At 42.4% G+C, this 24,500-nt stretch overlaps 1 protein-coding gene across 3 annotated transcripts in view; it reads left to right on the forward strand.

Moving 5' to 3' along the window:
* KIF6 (kinesin family member 6) overlaps positions 1–24,500 on the forward strand; it is a 415,530-nt gene that overhangs the window by 376,262 nt on the left and 14,768 nt on the right. For all 3 annotated transcript variants that reach the window (XM_019549619.1, XM_019549618.1, XM_019549620.1), the window contains 3 exons: positions 9,868–9,952; positions 11,030–11,165; positions 15,610–15,704. In XM_019549619.1, coding sequence (XP_019405164.1) covers positions 9,868–9,952; positions 11,030–11,165; positions 15,610–15,704 — 316 coding nt within the window. The remainder of the gene's footprint in view (positions 1–9,867; positions 9,953–11,029; positions 11,166–15,609; positions 15,705–24,500) is intronic.

The following is a 24,500-nucleotide window of genomic DNA, read 5'->3' on the forward strand; positions in this document are numbered from 1 at the left end:
TCAATCATATGTAGGTGTTTGCACACCTAGCACTTCTAATATTATCAGGCACCTTGGTTGACAATCATTGCACTAGATAGACTGGCATGTTTGGAACACATTAAGCTTTCCAGCTGAATTTTTTAGTAAACCCTACTCATACATTTGGAAACCATCAGCAAAGTTTTTGCCACATTGATGTCAGAAATCCCCATAGCCTGAGTACAGATGAAGTAAAGCCAACATTTTCTTTTCTATGTGCCAGGTATTTTTGGTGCAAATGCATGTGATAACTTGTTTCAAGGAAGAGACTTCAGTAAGCTGAAAACAGAAGCACAAAGTTGTAGATGAGCAGAACAACTCATAGTCACTGAAGAGACACAATATGTAAATGGCTGTTCCTTCTAGGTGTCTTTTTGGTTCCATGTTACATTGGAAGAAGTTGACACAGACATGTGAAAAGGTCAATATAACCATAAATGATAGAGTGCAAAATGACACACTAATGGCTCTTTGTACTGGCATCAGTAATAAAATTAAAAATTAGAAAGAACAAAATAGATTAATGATTTTAAACAGTTGAAAGTATACCGGTGTATTCAATACGCATACAAGATAACCTATAGAAGGTTTTTAAACTCAGTATTAAAAATTATTAGCTATAAGGCTGATCTGTAACCCACAGTCCACATACTCCTCATCTTTAGGTAAATTTAAATCTGTATATGAATTTTGTGGTGCATGATCATCTTTATTTTCATATATAATGTGCCTGTAATGTTTGTGCAGAGTACATTACAGCCACTGATCCTCAATCAGAACCATAGATTGAGATGTAGATGGATTTCTCCTGCTAAATCTGCAAATACCTTCCACTCCTCATCTACATGAGCAGGTGGCTACAAACAATGATGTACAAGGGTCAGGCACATAGAACCACACTTTCCAACAGCAGGATGTTGGCCATCGTGGTCCCCCTGCTTTTCCTGTGGCAGGCTAGGGTGTTAGGTCTTGTGGTGTGTCAGGGTTGACTGTAGTTTTTCAAAGAGGTTAAACAGTAGATTTGTATAAGATGGTTTGGATAGGGATGGTCCTACCTCAGGCAGGGCATTGGACTAAATTAGCGGTTCCCAAACTCTGACAGATTGTGCACCACCAATTTAAAATGATACAACCTTAAGTACCACCAGCAATTTTTTGTCATACAAAGTAATTATAAAAAAACCTGTTAACATGCACCACTGGCCAGTTGTCTACAAACCACTGGTGGTACCCATACCACAGATTGGAAGCCGCACTAGTAGATATCTGTGGAGAGCCCTTCAGCCCTACTTCTCTATGATTCTATGAACAGTTATATCACACAACATATAATGGATCTATGTGGCGTACTCATGCCCAATGCCTGCCTGTAGTTGAAGATGGCTTTCTCTGAGATCAGTTTCCAACTGTCAACTGGTGCTTCTGGGTGTGAGGAGAAAGCATGGACTGGTGGAAAAGGATTATGCTGAAGAACTGGGACAGCCACCAGTGGCGGAAGAACTTCAGGGCGAGGAAAGTGGCCACTTGCCTAGAAATCTGTGCTGAGCTAGCACCAGAGCTGCAGAAGCAGATCAACAATATGAGAGAACTTTTGAGCATGTATTTTACTCTCTCCCCTACGGGGATTTAGAGTACACCAATAGAAAGGGTTGTTCTCATACTTCAGGGCATCATGGACCATCATGGGAGGTTCACCCACGTCACAAATAACTAGTCTAGCAAAGAACATGCGCAAGAATTTTCCTCAATTCCACCTTGAGGAAGTTGATAAAACAGGACAGTTTTGCCAACGCTGCTCCCGGGAAGGAGCCCAGTGGTACAACCATTCCCCACCCTCCCTTCCCTGCCACTGATACTCATTGGCCCTGCCGATCCATTACTTTGATGGCTCATGAATCCTTACAAAAGGCAACTGGACTGCAGGAAGTAATTGTTCAACTACTGTCCGAGCAGTATATAGGATAACAGTTGAATAGGTCTTTGAGTGGCTCAGGTCCAGACAGCAGTCAGTCACTGTGCAGGTGGAGTTATACCTACACAATATTTTAATACCTTCCTGAATTCTGCACATGAGCTGTGGGAGCAAGGTCAGGTGCCTAGCCAGACGTGTCTAGCAGTCTGAACAGCCAGAGCCACAAACATCCAGCAGTGACAACTATCAAGGCTATCTCATCCAAGAAGCCTCAGCCATCTGTTTTCAGTCAGTGTACACGAATGTAGTTATAAGTTGCTGGGTGCTTGCAAGGCAGCCACTTATATACCCACTGTTTTAGGAAACACTGGTGTTTAATGTTCTCAACATACAACCTTTGCATGTTTTATGTGATGTGTACTCTGAGCTGGGCTAACTGACCTGCGTGAGAAGAGAGGACCTGTGGCCCTGCCATTGGAGGGATTTAAATGCCTGCTTCCTGTTATTTCTGACGTGGCCATGTGCCCTGTCAAAAATGTTTCTGCTGTGCTAATGGAATCAGTCACCGCTGGCAGTGCAGAGCCATTTGGCCTGCCTAGTTTACATCTGCTGGCCAAATGCCCAGCTACCCCATCAACTGAATGTTGTATATGCTGCATGAAGTGAACAATAGAGATTTTTGTAAAAAAACAAAAAAACAAAAGGCTTTTGTCAAACAAATCCAAAAGCAAACAGTGTAAACATGGCCAAAGAACAATAAAATGCAATACAACAGAGGTCTCAAAACTTAAGAGTGGGCTAAAATACTAATCAACTGAGATTAAAGACAGATGTGACATGGAGGTCTGTCTATAATAGGTGGGCATGTCTACACTTGCTATATGGTGATGTGGCTATGGCACCGTGCTTTAGTATTTCCTTTTGGCACATGGTTAAATTCTGCCACTATGGCAACGTAGCTGGCAATCATGTAAATGCACATGATTGCTACGTCTCCATACTGCACCATACAGCAACGTAGCACATCACTATGTCACCGTAAGGCTGTGTGTAGATGTATCTGGTGTGAAAATATTTATGAATACTGAATGACAGGAAGTCCTAAGGACCTTTTAGTGCATCAAAGGTAGGCAGTAGAGGCAAATAGGAAAAAACCTCCACTGACTGTTGCAAGGCCAATGCCTCTGTGGGCTAAAGTGGTAGGACATCAAGATAACAGGCTGAAACATCTGGTTCCTAGAAGGAACTGTTCTCCTGGTAAAGGGGTTCACTGAAACCAGGAGCACTGCCACTCATGCTCTTCACTCCAGAAAGAAGTGTTTTCTAACAGCTTCAGGACATTCAGGGAGTACATCAGTGTGTGGAAATAGCCGATGAGGTATTCATAGGACAGGATGGATCCAACCAATGAGGCACTGTGCTGGTCAGTGTTCTTGAAGTTTCTCAGGCTGCCCCAGACTTGCAAGATATGATCCAAGTCCATTTGATGAAACGGCAGCAAAAATATCTAGAAACCAATGTCCATAGAAACTCTGGTTAATAGGTCTTGCTTTTTTTCACTCAGATGGTGTCCTCAGAAGCCATGCAGGAATGAATAGGAATAGTTAAATAAATTGGAACAGAGGAGATCCCTGCACCCTGTTTCTTGCATACTGTGCTCAGTTCTTGGGATACGTGCCCAAGGAAAAAGTGTGGGGCAGGTGGCTGGAGTGGAGGAGTCAGTTTAAGCCAGGTGTTGCCAAAGTTGGGGGCTGTTCATGCAGTCCTTGACACTCAGCCTCTTCTCAGCACTAGATAGGCCTCAGCTCTATCAGTATGTACAGCTTTGGGCACTACATTTTTAAACGAGATGTAAAGACACTGCAGAGAGTCCAAAGGTGACCAACAAAGGTGATAAAAGAGTAGGAATGCAGGAAAGGCTGAAGAAACTAGGTACTGTATGTTTTGTTTGGAGAAAAGGAGATTAAAGGCATGAAAACAATGTTCAAATATTTGAAAGGCTGCCATAAAGAAGATGGAGAAATATTGTTCCCTTTGCCACAGAAAGCAGGACAAATGAAAGTTCCTAATTTCTGGAGCATATATGCAAAAAAGCCAGAATATGGTCTTCCACCAGATTTAATGGAAGGTAACATCCAGGTACTGTGACCCTAAAGCAGGGGAGGTCAGAACAGTGACCAGAGCATCCCATTTAGAGAAGGCACAGAGCAGTATAGGTAGGTATCACTTGGCTGATCTAGTGGCTAAATTGGGGAGAGGCCATAAACAAAGGAATCCCAAAACAAGACATTTGAAAATTGTCCAGGAGTAAGTTTGCATATGATAGACCAGGGCTGAACCAGTTTTAGGATATGCATCATAGTTTAATTTTATCCAGTGGGTGGTATGCAAGCCTCAGGTGGCCTCTGGGCACATCTACATGTTCATTACTGCAAAGTTGTGCAGACACATACATTGTAGGTAATGCTACTGTGCAGTAGATTAATGCTACTGTGCATTAGCACTTTAGCATGGGTTTTGCCTGCCGTGCTAATGCACAGTAGAATTAGTCTGCTGCACTTGAAGCATCTCATGTAGACACACCCCTGGGGGGTTAATTTGCTGCCCCTGGGTTCCCTCCCAGGCATCACTCCCTCCACCAATCTGAAGGCAGCTGTCACCATGGTCTCCAGGCTCCTTCCTCACCTTCAGCTTCCACTTCATGTTCCTATCTCAGAGGGTGGAATTGGGTAGCATTGTACAGTTGCAGGATCCAGGGAGCCCAGGGCTCAGGGGACCCAGTACTCTGGTGCAGTGGGGGGTCCTGCTGTTGGAACAGCAGAGGACTCATACAGCACCTGGGAATACCCCCAGATACTCTGAAGTTGGACAACTGTGGTTTTAATTCATTCATTCTTTCATTCATCCAACACACAAGTCTGCCAAGAGCAGCAGAACTGAGAAATAAAAACAATATAAATACTAACTGGACACTGAAAGGCTGTAAATGTAAGTAGTTAAACACAAGACTGCCTAATGCTGAAATTAAAACCTTTTACTGAAAATGTACAACTTAAGGGCAGGACATAATGTTAATTGAGGAACAAATAAATCTGTACAATGTCTGATTTATAGAACAGGTTCAGGCCAGAAATATATGAGCTCCCTGGGGAGCTTAAAGGTCAGAGTCATGAAGTTTCTTTCCAAAATTGATCTTTGGTATGTTTGAGGACAAGTCTCCCAGAATTTTTCAACTAGTTTGACTGTGATGTCTGCCTTGATAAGCAGTGATGATAATGCTACATGTAATTTATTGGGAATAGTACTTTTCATCCACACTTGTCAAAATGTTTCATAAAGGCAGGGAAATACTGTCATCTGTTTCATGTCTGATGCATTTCTGTGATTATAACATTTGCTGTGTAATTCCCCTTTGCCTCAGAATTATGCTGTAAAATCTCATCTTTCATTTTTAAAAAGTTGTCTCTAGACCTTAAAGTTATGAATAAGATATTGAAATGGTGAACTGAGTGTAAACTCATCCAGGGCACGTACTCACTTTTTACAATTAGGTACAGGAGAAGAGGAAAAATAACTACCCCAGGTAAAGCTTTTACCCAGAGTAATGAAAGCTAATTATAAGTCACTTTTTCTCTCGTTGAGTTTTTATTACTATGTGCTGGTTTTCTTTACTGCAAGGTAAGAACAAGTACACAGAAGGTTATCCTAGACAGCTAACATATGGCAAAGCCCTGCTCTCCTGTGCCTCACAGTAACTTGTTTGTGTGTCTACGCCCATAGCGTTGCGGGAAAGTTGCACCAATAGCTCTATGATTTGTGAAATACCCTATTCATCTCTATGCAATGCTATCTCTGACACCAAAAGAAAACAGTTAACCAAAATGTAACCAGGTAACCTAGTGATAAATGCAAATATTGTTAATCAATTGCTCTGGTTTATGTCTTGATTTTTCACCTTGGTAGTTTAAGAGTGATGTTGTAGTTGCGATGGTCCAGAAATTATGCAGGAGGCAAGGATTTCTTAGGATGATATTTTTTACTGGACCAGCTGTGTAGTTGGGATAAAGTTGGACAAGTCCTCGCTCCTGCATCCATAGGCTCTGCAGAATGGTTTTACTATATCACTACAAAGGGCAGTTTTGATAGCATATATGCATCTACATCATGAGTGCTTTGCTGGTGCAGTATACTGATATTTCTGTTCTGTTTCTTTACCAGTTTACTGTAAAAAACCATTCCTAGCATAGATGTAGCAGGCAGGGTTGTCCAGATTCAGCCTGCTGCTTGCTGCTTTGGTTTCTGACAAGAGAAGGGATACACAGAGGGAAGCATAAGGAGCAAATATACTGCCTTCTGACATGAGAAGGGGAATAACGCTATACAAGATCAAAATAGCTGTGTTAGATGCATATCAAGTGGCTGCCCATCTCATGCTTATCTGCCACAAAAACTTCTTTGCATGTGTCTGTCCTGCAGAGGAGTCAGGCCCCTACTTTAGGCTACAAATTCCTTTTGCCTGGAAAAATGTGAGGGAGTCCTGTATCTGTAGGTATATGTCTAGTTAAGTAGATGCAAAAAGATCTATAGTCTATAAAGCAGCATGCCATTCAACCTACAGACTGCATCAGTGTAATAAATGAGTGAGATAAGAAGCCAAAATATAGTTTACATAAGTATGCAAATCAGCAGCCTGATAAGAAGGCTCTGGGCCTCTGCTCTACAATGTGTTTGAGTCCCAGTCATTTCTGTGACTGACCCAGAGTTCAGTTATTCTGTTGAGAGAGAGAGGTGAATTTACAGTTCAGAGATTCATAGATGTTAGGGGCTGGAAGAGACTTCACGAGATCATCAGGTCCAGCCCCCTGCTTCATTCAATTCTTTCTGATGGGTGTGACTGTATCAGCAAGACCATTTTGCAACTGATCATGCTTCTGTTTTATTCATTCATGGATCCTTGCCAATGTCATACACAACTGCTTTGCTGGTTCCAGATGTGGATTGCATCGCATCAGACAGGCCTTTGTTTAAACCCCAAGATTTCATTGCAACTTCTGAATATAATCTACAGTTAGTTGCAATGTACAACACTTGAGATGTGCAACTTGTGGGAATTCACATGTCTTTATGTGTAGGGACTGGTTTTGCCTGGCTCTCACTCACATGCATAGAAGACAGTTAAGCTGGAGGGGGTGCTGAGATCCTGGGGCTGCTCTTTGGCTGCTTTCCCTAAGTACTGTTCATCTGAACAGGAACTCCTGCAGCCATACAACTGAGAGCAAGCAAAATTCAGGGGCATCCAAACCCCAAGCCTCTGGGCTTGGGCCTACACTTAGGATGACCGCCAAATGATTTGGAAGCATCTGAAGCCCCAGGTGAGGGTAGAGAATATTTGCTGGTAGCAGGGCCACATATGGTTCTTGGATGACTCACGGATTTGGAATTGATTTGGCTGATTTGGCTTGGAACACAAAAAAATTTCCTTTAAAAAAAAAAGGAAGTGGGGGGAGTGTGGCCTATGCCACAATTACCAGCAGAAGTGGCTGATGATGGAGCTAAAAGAAAGTTACCTATTCCTACAAGGCAGAGCAGAGGGAACACCCATCCTGCACCTTTAGAGCCTCAAAATCCTTATCTATCCTCTAGCTCTCTGAACTATTTAGTAGCTTTGCACTTTCTCCACCATATATCTGTTACTTTATAAAGCAGCCCCAAACATATGTTTGTATAATTCCCAATGCCATCAGTAGGAGCTATGGGTAGGTAAAGGGGAGAAAGACTGCAGATGAGGTCCTGACCCAGGTCTAATCATTGAAAGCTTTGCCTTCTTACTTAAGTGGTTTCAGGATTTCATCCATTAATGCTTTGCCATTATCCATTGTATTTAATTGCAATGTAGTTTCTCACATACGTCCCCAAATATGATACATGCCTTTCTTTTAAAAGGTAGAATAAAGAAAAAAAGATCTTTCCTTGACAATGCCAGTACGTGGCAGTAACTGAATAGCAGCTTCTGAAGCAGGAGACTCTGCCAGAGAGAAAGAGAACGTTATATACAGCCAGCAGCTAGAATGCAACACTGCAGCATTATTCTTGCTTCCCTCCCACCCCACACACACCTCCCTGCAGAGGCAGATAATACTATTACCATATTTCGTTGTTTATAATTAGGGTGACCATATGGGACAGTATGAAATCTGGGACTCTGGCAGGGAGTCATGGACCCATTAATGACCCACTGTTCTTTCCTTCACAGGGGTTAACAATCACCTGTGAAGTAACAATTAGTGTTAATGGACAATTTTGCTGTCTGCTAAGGCTTCCTATTTCACAGCTGTTGCTGCTCTGCTTCTATGCCCTGTGCCCAGGAAGTTCATTTTAATTATCACCAGCTGGCTGAAACCAGCTTCTAAAATCTGGAACTGACCCAGCCAATCTGGGACATATGGTCACCCTACTTATAATACACATCCCAATTCCCATCAGTTGAATTTTGGGGGAAAGGTGCATGTTGTAGAGAAGAAAATATGGTATCTAGCCCCACTAATTTTTAACATCTCTTCTGCCATAAGACCTGTACATCTCATGACCTGCAGTCATTTGCTCTAATACCATAAAGCATTTTGTGTTTGAATGTGTTAAGTATACCCTCTCCACTATAGACTTCTCCACTCAGTCCGTGTAATCTGCTTATCCAGCACAGCCTTCAGATACATGCAGTGAGAGTTGCATGTGTGGTTTTTGTTCACCTTGGCTTTTAAATCTGTATTAACACACTTGACCTTAAGTACTTGCAGTGAAATTAAATACTTTTCAATCTCATTTTTGATTAAGCTACATGGTGCTACAAGAAAGATTAATGGTTTTAGCTGGAGTGCTGACAGGCAAAAAGGGGTCATTACTGCCCTCGTGCTCCAGCCAGAATTCCATTCCTTGAAGCCAGGGTATACTCCTTGGGCCTAATGACAGGTTGACATCTAATTTATTTTCTTGGCAAAAATAATAATTAAGGTGGAAAATTGAGTGTATTGTACAGCATATCTTTTGTTCCCTTCATTTTCCTGTAGCTTACAAAGTCAAACCTGTTTTCTTAGGAATCTTAAACTCTTCTCCCTATTTTAGAAATAGAAGCTGGTTTTGGAATAGTTGTAGTTTTTTAGTATGTAACTTTACTTTTTCCCTTCATCACTGAGTTGCTTTTAACCTGTGTTGGGAAGGATGGTTTGCTGTCTCTCAATATTATCAATATATCATTGATATACGTATACATATCTATCTATCTATATCTATATATATTATACTATATGCTAGCTCAGTTCTAAGGCTTGTCCTGGTCACAGACACCTATGATGTAGAATCTATCCAGGAAACTTGTGCCTTCAAAATGATTCAAAGCATTTGTACCTTTCAACTTTCAGGGAATAGGTGTTACTAAGAAAACTGTCCAGCAACAGAAGAAGGATGAACAAAGTTAAGAATTAGAATAAGATGGTCAATTGCTTTCTCAGGGTTTTACATGGAATTCTATGGACCATACACCCCCTCACATTCCCTTGTTCTTCATTGCTTCTTAAAGAAGACATTCACAGAGGACTGGGAAGAGAAAATCAATACTCATTTTATTTTTAATTTACATTAAGGGCCTGATTCTGATCTGACACTGATATAAATACAAAATAACTGAACTGAAATCTCTGGTGTTACTCTGGTGAAACTAAGGTCAGGATAAGGCCCATGTTAAGATTCAAAACCCAGGTTTCCACCAGGATAAAAGACTAGTGCTGTTCCCCATTGTACCTATCAAGTAGGAGTTCTTATGATATTCTGAAACAGTTTGGGGTTTGGGTTTTTTTTGAGGGGAGCAGAGGGGGTTGTTTTCCTTGTTTTTTCATCCTTGCCCTATCTATTTATTGCTTGCTTCTGGTAACTTCTTGTAGGTGTTGCCAGCCCTTCTGAAGAGCTGAATAAGTCTGATCCAGTGGAAGAGAAACTTCGAGCACAACTTGAAGATGAGAAAAAAAGGTGTTGTATTTTCCTCCTCTGATGCTCCCAATAGTGAAGTAAAATGATCCCCAAATGTGTTAATCTTGTTTCTGCTAGCACATTGTTATATAAAAGCTATTTTTCTGGTTTACTATTAGCTTTCAACTTAAAATGTCAGCTTGTTTCCTTTAAGATCACATGATGCATCAGTAGGGAAACTGTAAACCTAATCTGATAGTCTAAAAACAGCATAGTGCTTGCATATTGAGGATCAGAGTTAAAAATTGGTTCTTCTCTTTCAATTGTCAGAGGCTGGGAGTGTCACCAAGACAAAGTGGTTATCCAGGTGTTATGTGGTATGTGTCCCCTCAGCTGTTTCAGGGGCAATGTCCAGGCCTTATTGACCTACTCACAGGTATTATAATGCAGGGGCTTTATTTGTGGACAAACTAGAAAGAAAAACAGAGGAATCTTCATGGTTTTAAAAATCCTTCCTTCTGGCATAGCACAACTGTGGCCAGGGAGATGAAAGAAATCTCAGACATAGGATATCACATTGTCTACATTTTTCAATTTGCTTTTTAGTATTCCTGGTATCTAGAATCTCTGATGGGACGTCAGGGCTAGCTTGTATTATTGCATGTACTGTTAGATGTCCAACCAATGGTAGACAACATGTCTAGTTACTGAATTGTCAGTAGAAAATGTGAGCCTCTGCATAGTCTCTAATTGAATCCAGGCATTCTGGCCACCATTTATTTATGAATGGCATGATGCTGTGCAGCCAAAAAAAAAATCATTGACAAATATGATTGATGAATAGCCTAAATAAACAGACTCAGTATCATCCCCACTAGAATGGGAGTAACTTTGTTCTTCAATAAAATAAATACTTTACTGGGGTAGATTTCTTATATTTTCTGTCCATAGACACACTTATAAAATCAGTGATGATTCACGCCTCTCCTTGACTTTTAGCAGTTGTTTTGAAGTTCAGGGTTTGTAACTGCCCTGGATAAAACAAAACTTTGTTAAAAGATCTGTCAGCATTTTTTCTCTGGGCCAAAGATGGAATTTCCCTGTAGTAAACACACCCTCTTCTTCTTTTCATTGTAGTTATAAAACCATGTTCAATCGTTTGAAAGGGCTGAAGATAGAGATTGAACACTTACAGCTTCTTATGGAAAAAGCCAAGGTGAAACTGCAAAAGGACTTTGAAATCTGGTGGTCTGAGGAAGCAAGGAGTCTGCAGGTATCAGATTGTTTTGCATCTCCTTCAGTACAATGCAGATATAAAATTTAAAGTACACTTGTCTAAAATTGTGATCGATTCAGTAGGAAAGACACTGAAAGCTAAGATTTTGGCTGTGATTCTCTTCCCTCTCATTCTGGTATAAACTCATTCTGTTTAATTCAGAAGCAATTTATGTTAATCTTGTCTCCAGTTTCTTCTATTTTTTTTTTTTTTTTACATCGTGCCTGAGAAACACGTCCTAGGAATTCCAGATGATTTTTTAGAGATCTTTGTAATGGTCTCCACACTCCAGCTGCTTGCCACCCCTTGGCCCCGCACAAGCTAATATACCCCGGGCCTCACACACCCCTAGGGGTGGCTCTGACTACAGAGTAAGAGTTTTTGGGTAGGTGTTTACACATGTGGGGATTAGGGAGAAGATTTGCTTCCAGGTCCCTGCAGGCCTGCAATGGGCCTCTGCCACCACCTTGGGGAACTCAGGGGCTGGCAGGGAGCACCAGGCTGGGGCAGGGAAAATCGGCAGCAGGGAGCTTCTGGCCCTGGCTCCCCAATCAGGGGCACCGGGCTTAGAAAGAGCTGCTGGGGAGGGTCAGGTCCCAGGCCCCTTCCCCTAGCTGCCCCACTGGTGGACAGTTCCCGACCAGCCCATGGCTGCATGGGGAGGTCCGCATGTGCAGCCCAGAGCTGAGTGTGGACTGCCCAAAACAGGACAGTTCCCAGCTACCTCCAGGTTGTACTGCTTCCCCATGCAGCCTAGGACTGGCTGGAAACTGTCCCAGTCAGGGGCAGGTCCTAGCCAGCTCCAGGCTGGGCAGAGCCCCGTCTCCATGCAGGGAGCTCCCAGCTCCTGCTCCGCAATCCCAATTGCAGTCACGGAGTGGAGGCTGGGAACAAGCTCCCAGCCTGCTCCCAGTTCCACAGTTGCAGAACAGGGACTAGGAACAAACTCCCAGCCCCTGCTCTGGGGCTCAGGTGGGAAGACTGTTATCTCCCAGCAGTGGATGTACAACCACAGGGCTGCTGCTGGGAGATGCTTATCTCCCAGCCTGAGCCAGATAAGCGTCTCCCAGCCTGAGCCCCGTAACTGGAGAGCTCAGACTGGGAGATAAGAGTCTCCCAGCCCCCCACTCCTCGATCATGATCTGGGAGCAAGGGTCTTGGAGCTCCCTGCTTTCAGGGCAGGGGGACACAGTCCCTGCCCCGGTTCCTGGGGTGGAGCCTGTCCTGGCAGCTGGTTCCTGGTCAAGTGTCCACACAAGGGCTATGGCACCATTACTAATGATGAGTATTTTTGCTACTTGCATTTCATAGAAACACAGAAAGTCAGGTTTGGAATGGACCTCAGGTCATCTTGTCCAACCCCTTGCTGAAAGCAGGACCATCTGCAACTAGATCATCCCAGCCAAAGCTTTGTCTAGCCAGGTTTTGAAAACCTCCAAGAGTGAAGATTGCACTCCTCTCTGGGTAACTTGTTCCAGTGTTTTGCGACCCTCCTAGTGAGAAAAGTCTTCCTAATATGCAACCTAAACTTCCCTTGCTGCAACTTGAGACCGTTGCTCCTTGTTTTGTCATCTTCCACCACTGAGAACAGTCTAGCTCCATCCTGTTTTGAACCCCCCGTCAGGTAGTTGAAGGCTGCTATTAAGTCCTCTCTCAATTGCATCTTGTCTAGACTAAATAAGCCCAGCTCCCTCAGTCTTTCCTCAGAAGTTATGTCCCCCAGGCCCCTCACCCTCTGCTGGGCTTTCTCCAATTTGTCCACATCCTTTCTGAAGTGGGGTGCCCAAAACTGAACACAATTCTCCAGATGTGGCCCCACCAGTCCTGAAAACAGGGGAATAATCACTTCCCTTGACCTACTGGCATCACACCTATCCATGCAACCCAGTGTGCCATTAGTCTTTTTGGTAACAAGGGCACACTGCTGGCTCATACTCAGCTTATTGTCCACTGTAACCCTCAGGTCCTTTTCTGCAGAGCTGCTGCCTACCCAGTCAGCCCCCAGCCTGTACTGGTGCATGGGATTGTTCCATCCTAAGTGCAGGACTTTACACTTGTCCTTGTTGAACTTCATGAGATGCCTCTTGGCCCAAGCCTCCAATTTGCCTAAGTCAATCTTGGAAAGCTGTCCACGGACAGCTGACTGCAGGTAGCAAATGTACTCAGTATTAGGAAAATCTATTGTGAACTAAGCATATACATACATAGATGCACATGCTGACTTCCCAGTAAACTATGCTAATGTGAAGTTAAGCATCTCCTGTAGATGTGCCCACATGTGTTTTCATCAGTAGTGTAACTGAGGGCAAGTGTGGGGCAGAGAGGAGGATGGAGCATCGCATAGCATTTGCTTGGAGCCACACAATTGCACTGGCAGCACAGCATCATCTGGATGTCACCACTTCCTCCATGCATTGTAGCTACCCTAGGCACTCAGCTGACTTGTTACACCCTTGTTTTCATGTACTGGAAGATATCAGCCACCATACCAGCCAAGTCCAGCAGCACAACTGCAAAGTCCAGCAGAGGCAACTGGTCTAAAATTTCCCACGACTGCAGTAGGGATGTGAACAGTTAAATAAGTAACCTCCCCCTGCGGTGCTGCAGCTGTTCCTGAGAAGCTGCAAGCTGGTGACTGCAGCCCTTCACTGGCTGCTGCTCACCCCCCTGGGCTCTCTAGGCTGTGCTGCCTGCCTGGTGGGACTGCTTTGGCCCCAGCCCCCCAAAACTGCTCTAGGTGGGTGGGTGCAGCCCATCCTCTACGGTGTGGCAGGACAGGGCAAGCACCAGCCCAGGGCTAAACACCACCCCCGCTATGACTTCGCAGAGCCACAGACTGGAACCCAGCACCACCACCATGTTTAACCTGTAATTACATCAAGTTAAATTCATATTTAATCAGTATTTACATCCCAATGTTGCAGTGACTTTAGTGGCACTGCAGAATATGTAGGCTCACCAGTGGTTCATCTACTTGCAGCTCAGAATGGAGAGATTCTGGTTCTGCAGCCCAGTTCCATGATTAGCATTATCACCAAGTTTAGGAAACCTATAGAAGCAGAAATCCTGCATTTAAAAACTGAATAATTTAAAATAATAATGTGAGAAGTGTGTGCCTTAGTAGAATAGCTAAGATACAGGGTTTTGCATTCACCAAAGATATCACAAGAGCAAAAAAAAATTTTTTTTAAATAGTCTTCTCCATTTCTTTCACAGGCTTTCTTTCTCTTTGTCATTTTTCTGAAAGGTTTCCCTTTCAAGTTTTTCATTAAGATGGAAATAGTGGTGTCTGTAACATTTTGGAAGGGAGCCCTGTTATGTCTGCTAGTAGATGCTCATCCCTAAACATTTAAAACCATGTCTGTTTGACATAACTAATTTCATAGCACATCACAGCAATTATGTTTCTACTGAATCCAAACAGTATATAATTATTTAAATGACAGTATTTACACCTAGAACAAAAATGTAACCTAAAATAAATTTTTTCTTGTTCAGCCAATATTCCTTTTTGTTCTAAGAAATAATATTAGCAGGACTTCAGAAAACAATCTAGTTAGGTACTGAATAACTTTCCACAGCCTTGTTAAAGTGACATGATGACAAAACACAACTTAACTAACTTAATTGTAAGTTGTGGTTATAAAATATGTCAAGTCAAAACACTTAACTGTGTGGGTGGCAACAGGGAAGGTTTAATAACTGTACTTGCCTACAGATATAACTTTTCAGAGAGCTGTGTATAATCCCTATACCCACTATAGGATATTTTCTGTCCCCAGGAGAGGCTCAGGACTCAGCCTGTCATGATTCATCAAGGGAAGATTTCGAAATCTGATCTAAATAATTGACTTTGATACCTTGGACCTCCACCTATCTATAGATCTAAGCTCCTTAAGTAACTCGGGTCAGCCAACACCTGCTGATACTTTGAAAGCCTGAGATCTGAAATTCTTATACCAATCCTAAACACTTTCTTTTAATGATCCCATAAGTTTTTGTCCAAGTGATAAGATCAGTTGAAGAATGCAGCTGAATTAAAAGTTATTTTTGTGGGTATGAATTTTTGGGTAAGATTTTAAAAGTACTGAGTGGCCTAACTTAGTCACAGTTGAAGGTACTATTAAAACTCCCATTGGGCTCGTCTACACGAGACTCTAAACATGCAGTAGACTAATTCTACTGCACATTAGCATGTCATGGCAAAAAGCCTTGTTATTACGCTAATGCACAGTAGAACTAGTCTACTGCACATTAGCATCACTAAAAAAGTGTGCACCGGTTAATATGCATCAAGTTAGTACCTGTTATTACAGTTACTAAACATAATGTGCAGTAACTATGGTGCATTAACACACATATAGACTTGCCCACTGATTCCAATAGGAGTAGAGTTTTGCTCACTTGCAAACATCCTATCTTACATGTTTGTTTTTTCTAGGAACAAGTGGGAACGCCACACTTGAGTAATTCACCAAGTGCCTTGACAACTTCTCCCCCGTGTTTTGAATCCCAGCATCAACTGTATAACAACAGGTAAGGTAGATGTTTTTTGCAGGCTTACTGTGCCACCCTCTGCACAGCTGATGACATTGTTCAGTGAAACACTCCCTGTCCCTTTTTCATTAGCTTGGAACATTCACTAAGAAAACGGCTTAGAAAGAACTGTATTGTACCATGATAGTTTTTATAGTTCAGCAAAATGTTGGGCATGAAAAATGGATAAAAAAATAAATAGAAGAGATTTTCTTTTTATCTTTTATTGATCACTTGCAGTGATATTTTGGGTGTCTTGTTCTATGTAAAATATGTTGCTGATAAAATGCTTTGCTGCTAGTTATTATTATTCATTTAAATTTCATAGTAAATTTAATATTGCATAATATTAGCCTTCTCTGTTGTTAGAAAAAGCAAACATCGTTCCTGACCCTATTTTAGGGTGAGCCAGTAAATCTTTCACTTCCTTCCTGAACAAATTTGCAGATGACACTAGCCTGGAAAGGATTGCAAATACTTGGAGGACAGGAGCACAGTTCTAATGTAACCTGGCAGATGAAAAGCTGGGCTGGAAGTAACAGGAAGCAGTTCAGTGCTTACAAATGGAACATCTTGGGAAGAATAATCAAAAACACAAATACAAAATGGGTAGTACCTGGCTAGGTGATAGTACTACAGAGAAAGATCTAAGAGTGTTGGTGGATCAAGTTCAATATGAATTTGCCATGCAAGACACAGGATGTGATAGTGCCTCCTTACTCAGCACTGGTTAGGCCTTATCTAGATTTGTCTGGAGTTTTGGGTTCCACATTTTAAAAAGGACATGGAGAAGTTAGAGAGGGGCTGGAGGCAGGCAACAAAAATTATAAAGAGCTTGGAAAGCAAGGCATATGAGGAGAGGTTGAAGGAAATAGGTATGTTCAGTTTGTGGAAAAGGCACTTAAGAGGAGACATGATAGCAGTCCTCAAATATCTGAAAGTCTCCATAAAGAAGAGGGAAAACAGTTTTCCTCTCTGGCTGCAGAGAGCAGAATATGGACCAATGGCCTAAAGTTGCAGCAAGGTAGATTAAAGTTAGATATCAGGAAGAACTTCTCCACTGTTAAAATAGTGAAGCAGTGGAATAGACTGCCTAGGGAAACTGGAATTGCCATCACTGGAGGTATTCAAGAAGAGGTTGGGCAAGCATTGATTGGGGATGATCTAGGATCGCCTATGTGTATTCCCCATGGTTCTACGTTTTACTGGTTGCCAAATGGGGCTGGGAAGGAATTTTTTCCCGTCCTTTTACTACACATGGGGGGTGTTTTACTTCCCCCAGAAGCATTGGGCGTTGGCTGTAACCAAGGCTGGATTCAGGGCCATCCCTGGGGGGGACAAATTAGGGCAACCGCCCTGGGCCCTGTGCTTTGGCAGGGTCCCGCAGAGCAGCAGCAACGCAGAGTGGGCCAGAGCAGCAGCTCTGCATCCAGCTGCTTGCTGCTTGCCCCTCCTCTTCCCCCTGCTCCTGCTGCCAATGGTGGCAGCAGCTTCTTTGGGTCCAGGGCCCATGGGATCAGAGCAGGGACAGGTCCCTGCATGGGCTGATTTTCCCCAGGTCCTGCACCCTGCTTGGGTCAGCACTGGGTGCAGTTCTTGACTGGAGTGGGGCAGTGCTATTTCTGGGACTTAAACCCAGATGTTCTTGGCTAGAGGGTCTTTCGCCTCTGCTCAGAGTCAGCTTGATCACCGTATTTGGAGCCAGGAAAGAATTTTACCCTATGGTCAGATTGGTAATGACTGTGGGGGTTTGCCTTCCTTGGATCTCTCAAGTGTATTGGCCACCATAATCCCCCTGATTTATCTGTGGCAGATTAGGGTTTTATGCCTTGTGTTTGTGTTAGGATTGACTGTGTAGTTTTACTAATAGGTTAAACAATGGATTTGTGTAGGATAGTTTGGATAGGAATTATCCTCTCTTGGCAGGGGGTTGGACTAGATGATCTCTGAAGGTCCCTTCCAGTCCTATGTTCCTGTGACTGTGTTATCAAGTAATATAATTGGGCATATGTAGAAACCAGCTAAGTACACACCTGAATTTACCAATTTTCATGGTTAAAGGGTAAACAAACAGAAAGGATTTATTTATCCCTAGTGGAGTTCCACCCCTCCTCTCAGCAGCTAAGCTTCCCTGCAAAGAATAGCTCTTTTTACTACTTTGCAAAGATATATTTCAGTGACGTTTGTGATTACATCACGTGTTCCACAAAATATAAATATTGTGTGATACACACAAAACTGCAATAATTTAGTCTGCAATATAATCTTGCAGCTGCTGACAATTGCTGTCATTAACATTTTAGCATGTACTGTTTGCTGGTATTAATTTTATCATGGCATTTTCAGTATTTGGAATGGGGAATGCTTCAATTACCATAGTAAATTGGATTAATGTAAGTGATAACCATATGTCTGTTTGCAGACATTTGACCTGAGGGGGCAAGAAAACAAATGAAAAAGAGAGGAAGAAATAAGAAATTGTAGAAAAATAATGCAGAATTGAACTCATTGATATCTGTGTTAGGGGCTGCGTATAGATGTCCAGTTTCTCTTAGGAGAGTCGCTGTTCTCCCAGGAGAAACCATGAGTGTGCAGATGTTCAGGATTTTTTTTCCACAGCAAAAATGGCTGCTCCAGGAGAAAAATAACTTTGGAACAATCACAATTAACTCTCTCTAGGGTGAGATTCTCCTGGGAGGGCAAATATCTGTACAACTTACCCCTCTGAGAAAAGCCACAGCACATTTCTCCAGCATCCCAGGGTACTTTGCTCCTGTTCCCAGGCTCCCCACCCCCAGGAGAACATGCATCACTACAGCCAAACAGAGAGCTGCAGCCAAACAGAGAACAGAACACCCCCTTTACAATCTCACATTGCACTGTAGGGAGACCCAGCCTGACACAGCAGTCTGGAACAGCCAACCAGGACTGCCCTGTGCATTGCTGCCAGAAAGACTGTATGCCATGAACTGTTGTTTCTTCTTGAAACATTTTTTATTGTTTTCCAAAACTGACACAATGTAATTTCAGTAGTTGGATTTATAGTCGTCTTCTCTTATTCTAAGTCTTATGCACTCTGTTAAGTTCATAGATGTAGGGTCAGAAGGGACCTGAGCAGATCATCAAGTCCGAACCTCTGCCCTGGGCAGGAATGAATACTGGGCTTATATGACCCCTGGTATGTTTAAGCTTATATGACCCCAGCTAGGTAATTATCAAGCCTCCTTTTAAAGACCCCTAAAGTAGGAGCCAACACCACTTCCCTTGGAAGCTGGTTCCAGATCCTGGCCACCCTGTCTGTGAAGTAGTGCCCCCTGATGGCCTGAACCTACTCTCAATCAACTTGTGGCCATTATTTCTTGTTACTCCGGGAGGTGCTTGGGGGAATATTGTCTTACCCATTCCCCTCTGGTCCCCCATGGTAAGTTTATAGACTGCCACTAGATCTCCTCTCAGCTTTCTCTTGTGAAGGCTGAACAGGTTCAGGTCTCGTAGCCTCTCCTCGTAGGGTTTGCCCTGCTACCCCCTGACCATGTGAGTGGCCCTCCTCTGGACACTCTCGATGATGGCCACATGCCTCCTCAAGTGCAGTGCCCAGAGCTGGATGCAGTACTCCAACTGTGGCCTGACCAGTGTTGTGTAGAGGTGGAGGATCACCTCCTTGGACCTGCTCATGATGCATCGGTGGATACATGACAAGGTATGGTTGGCTTTCCTGATGGCTTCCCCACATTGACAGCCCATGTTCATTTTAGAATCAATAATGACTCCAAGATGTCTTTCTGTCACTGTGCTGATGAGAAGGGAGTTTCCCACCCTACAGGTATGCCACTGGTTCTTCCTGCCTAAGTGCAGTACCCTGCACTTGTCAGTATTGAATCCCATCCTATTCACATTCGCCCACCCCTGTAACCTGTCCAGGTCCAGTTGTATACTGTCCTTTCCTTCTACCGTGCCCACTTTGCCCCAAACCTTGGTGTCATCAGCGAATCTGAACAGGGAGCTTTTCACCCCCTTGTCCAAGTTGCTAATAAAGAAATTGAACAATACAGGCCTGAGGACTGAGCCCTGGGGAACTCCACTGCCCACGTCCCTCCAGGTCAAATATAACCCATCCGTCACCACTCTCTGGGTGTGGCCCCCTAGCCAATTTGCGACCCATCTGACTGTGTAGGCATCATTGCCACAGTCGCCCATCTTTTTAATGAGAATAGGGTGGGAGACAATGTCAAAGGCCTTCCTGAAGTCCAGAAAGACTACATCCACCATGACACCTGCATCTAAGGATTTTGTGACCTGATTGCAGAAGGCAATCAGGTTGGTCTGACAGGGCCTGCTCTGAACCCATGCTGGTTGCCCTCAAGCAACATCCCGCCTGCTGGTCCCTCAATCCACCCAGGATTCCGAGACAGGCCAATTGGGAACTGGGTTTTCTGGTTTGTTTGTTTTTTTACTCTGCGTCACGAATGCAGGATTCAATCCACCCAGGTTTCCATTTGAGGTACATCCTGTAGCAATCAGAAAGAAAGAGAGCAAAGAGGTAGGATGGCTCCATTGTTAGGGCACCATTGTAAGACATGGTAGAACTGGGTTAAATATGTTCTATGGGTTTCTCTGCAACCAGAAACAAGTCACATTTCCTTATCTCAATTTCCCATTTGTAAAATAGCATGCCCTGATCCCAAGGGAATGCATTAGAGTTTATGAAGTTCTTTGGAGGGCATTGAGCACCAAGGCAGCAGCAGTCATCCTGTGGTGTTCTTTCTTTCTTATTTGTTCCTATCAAGAGAAGTAAAAGTACATGTGGGTTCCTTTTTAATTTTGTTCTAAAATGATCTTAAAATACTTGTTTATGGCTTCTGCACTGCTTATTATGATTAGTCAATGGCATGTCAAAGAAGTATGCTTTACATTTGGAACAGAACCGTCAATTTAGTGCAGTTCTTAGTTCCTGGATGAGTTAATTTCAGTCTTGGAGGATCCCCTATGCACAAACTGTCTTGATAATAAATATTTCTATATGGTTCAAGGAGTGCATCTACACAAGATGCTACATTGTCATAGCAATGAACTACATTAACGTAGCGTTGGCAGGCACAAACTGATGCCACAGCTGTGTCACAGTATGGATGCACTCCCTCGCTTCAGTACATCGGTACAACGATATAGTGGCTAAATATAGCCATGGAAGTACTAAAGGAAGTACTAAATGAAGGCACAATAACAACAGCACCATAGCAGCATGTGTAGATATGCCCAAGGAGTGGGAATCACTAATTGTGGCCCTAGTCTGGGAGTTTTAGGTGGTCTTTACATGTCCAAGGCCTAGGTCATTAAACACCATAAAGTTCAGGACTGTTGACTGATACAATATTTGGGCGGGGGCTAGGGGATGAGGAGGGTCCAGTGTAGCTGTGATTTTGTTTTCCCATAACTAATTTCATTTTTAGAATGGCCCTTTGAAGTTCACTGCTCTCCTTTTCTTCTCCTACTTCCATGGAGAGTAAGTCTTATTTTATATTAAGCTCTTTAAACTGGTTTAACACAAATACATTTCCAGTGTGATATATGGGGAATTAGAAATACAGATCTTGCTATTGTGAGAGTAAGCTGCAGGCTTAATATCCCACTGTGCTCAAGCATTAGGATTTTAGAGGAAAAGTTTCCAGTTTCTATATTATAAAATAGTAGAACGCTTATTTCCAAAGATTCCCTTCAACCAGAGGGACACAGAACTTTACCTATTAATGTCCATTATTATGTAGAATGAGATGCTGGATATACTTTCCCCACTATTATACAGTCCAGGTAAATAAATGACCTTTGGTTACAGAATTTGCCTAGAAACAGGCAGCATTTCCTACAGACCGATACTTCCATCATTACCCATCAGGCAAATTGTTCATAAGAGTAGATACTGACATGGATTATAAACCATGTTATATTTAGGGTGAATCAGTATAAATAGGGAGCCATTTCCAAAAGAGAATTTATTCAGCAGATGTTTTGAATGAACATAAGATCTAAAACTTAGTAGGTTGCTTATCAAAAATGTTCAGACTACATCTTTGGAGTGAATAGATGCAAACACTGACTTCAGAAGTAAAAGTAATGGATTAACTGTCTTAGCACATTTTACACTGACATACTTATTCTAATAAATTCCCTTGGTCATCTGACCAATTTGATATTGCATAGTTTATGTAGCATGTTATTGTTTATGACACACTTTCCTCATTTTGCAAACATTTAAAAATAATTAAATGTGATAAAATTGATAACTGAAAAGAGGAGGTGGGTCATCCACGGTAGGCTGGAAGGGACAAAATTAATCAAGTTTATGCCAAATATTTAAATAAACCAGTGTTTTTGGTTCATAGCAACCCCACTAGAACTAGTCTGGGATATGAAAGGGAAAATCCTGCTAAGTGCTAAAAAGGTGGGATTTAGAATCTCACAGCATGGGGTGGTAAAGACCCCAAACCAAAGACTTGATCTTGCTTCCGCTGTAGCTGGCAAAACTGTATTGATTTCAACTGAAGCAGGATTGGATTTAGTATTTTGTGCTTGTTAAGATATGCCTTCCCCTTCCCCCAACCTTTCACACACACACGCACACACATGTGTGCACACACACATGCACTGCACGTGCATGCGCGCACACACGGCATTCTCAGTGGATTCTAAATGGGATTTGCCTTCCTCTAAGAAAGGTGATTTGTTAAGCAGGTGAAGCAGTGCTACCTTAATAACATTACTTTCTTGAATACGTTTCAGATATCTGGAATTTATAGCTGTTTTGTTAATGTTTAACCTGAAACATTCCTTTAAAATAAAAAATGGTTTGCTCCTTCACTCTTGTGACAAGGCTGTGCTCTGGTTAGCTCTGAATGCTTTATTTCCTTTTCCAATCCCAAGCACTAAACTGAAATACTCAGAAAGCATGAACAGAAAACAGATCTCAGACAGTTGCTGTAACTCTTGGTAGGGATGGAAGGTGCAACCTTCTAAGTGTGGAATCAACAACATCTGAAGATGTTAAAGGAGAAGCTAAATGTTAGAAGCATCACCAATATCTGTTTTAATTTTCTTGTGCTTTCTTATGTGTTATATAATCTGTGATGGAGTGTAATGAAAAATCTCTGCATGCAAATAAGCAACAAAAATACCAATGCGTCTGGATAGAGGCTTCTAATAAGACCATTATAATGCATGTGAAGTAATACTGAGACACATTACCAACATTCTTTAGAAGATTCAGAGAGATTAACAAATGTTTCTAAATTAAACATATCTTCTCATTTATACAATGCTCTTAGAAGCAGCACATCCAGACCATTTGGAGGAAATTAATTAGTTACTATAGGGAAGAACTGTACAGTGGGGAGAAAGAAAAGGGGGAAAGCCTGATCCATATCTCTATTTCTGACTGACAAGGATCTATGAATCTCTTTGTGAATCTTGAGTGAAAGCTCTGTGCTCTTTCTGTCACATTTCCCTAGAATTCTGTGAAGATTATAATGTGTTTGGGAAAACATACTTAATTTGTGAAATTTCACAGGTTTTAATGTTGGCAACAATCTTTCTTGTATATGGCAGTATAGATCTGCAAGTCTGCCAAAAGAATTCCACAAAACTGAGGCCAATTTTGATTTCGTAACCAAATGTAAAAATGTTTATATGTAAAGCAATTTGATTTTAGCTGCAAGTATGTTACCCATCTCTACAGAGAATGCCTTGCTCCCTATAACTCCAAGGTACACCAGCAGTTCACAAGATCTGAGAGCGGTAGCTTGGTCTGTTGGGGCTTCACAGTTTGTCAAACCATCCAAGACCCTGAGGCGGCTATCAGCAAAAGTAGAACACATGTTGGAGTTGTCAGAAAGGAAGAGAAAGGTAGTTAGCTGTGTTATACTGAAGTGAAGCAGAAGGCAGAGTAGAGTTGCACCTTATAGATTAATTCAAAAATGCATAAGCTGTTGTAAGTAACAGTCTATGGGTGCATCTACACAAGACGTTGACTGCACAGTAGCCAAAAAATATTGTGCAGTAGTGCATCACAGCAAACACGGCACTGATATGTCACTGTGCAGTATTATTTACTGTTCACTGGTGCTACTGCACAGTAACTCTGCTTACTGTGCATTTATTTAGTACTTGCTAATACAGATACTGACTGTGCAGTAGCATCTCATGCTTTATAAGGTGAACTGCCCAAAAAGGAAGAGGTTTATACTTCTCCAGTCTAATCCAAATAGGAATTCAGGTATCTTCTAAATGAATATTTTCAAAAGCCCCTTAATGAATAAAAGCCTAAATGCCATATCCATCTTAGTAAATTAGATGCCTAAATTGGATTTAGGCAGAAATTGGTTGCCTAAATCACAAAAAAGTCCAGGATACCCCTGCTTCTGCTGCTCCAAAATTCACCTAATGCAAAGATACTGAGTGCTTAAACTTGTTTTGTTGCACTTTATACTTAGACTGTGCTAAATCTAGTATGGAATGGAATGCTAAGTGGTGTTAAAGGTAGAGCATGCTGTGAGCAGTCACAGATTAAAGGATTATACCGGTTCTTGCCTGTACAGCTCTGATTTGCCACTAGAGGGCTGGTGAGTAGGGTCATGGCTAGGAGGCAGGGAGAAGAAGGGCTTCTGGGACGGGGAGGTGCTGGGAACAGTATCTCTTGGGATGCTGGAGGACTGCAAATTGCTCATTTTATCTCCATAGTGGGCACCAAAGTTACCCTTAGATGAGCTAAGTAGCACAGCTCAGAACGAACCCTTTCCTGAACTG

Source organism: Crocodylus porosus, unplaced genomic scaffold, assembly GCF_001723895.1.
Source record: "Crocodylus porosus isolate Cpor-Errol unplaced genomic scaffold, CroPor_comp1, whole genome shotgun sequence".
NCBI classification, from domain to species: Eukaryota; Metazoa; Chordata; order Crocodylia; family Crocodylidae; genus Crocodylus; species Crocodylus porosus.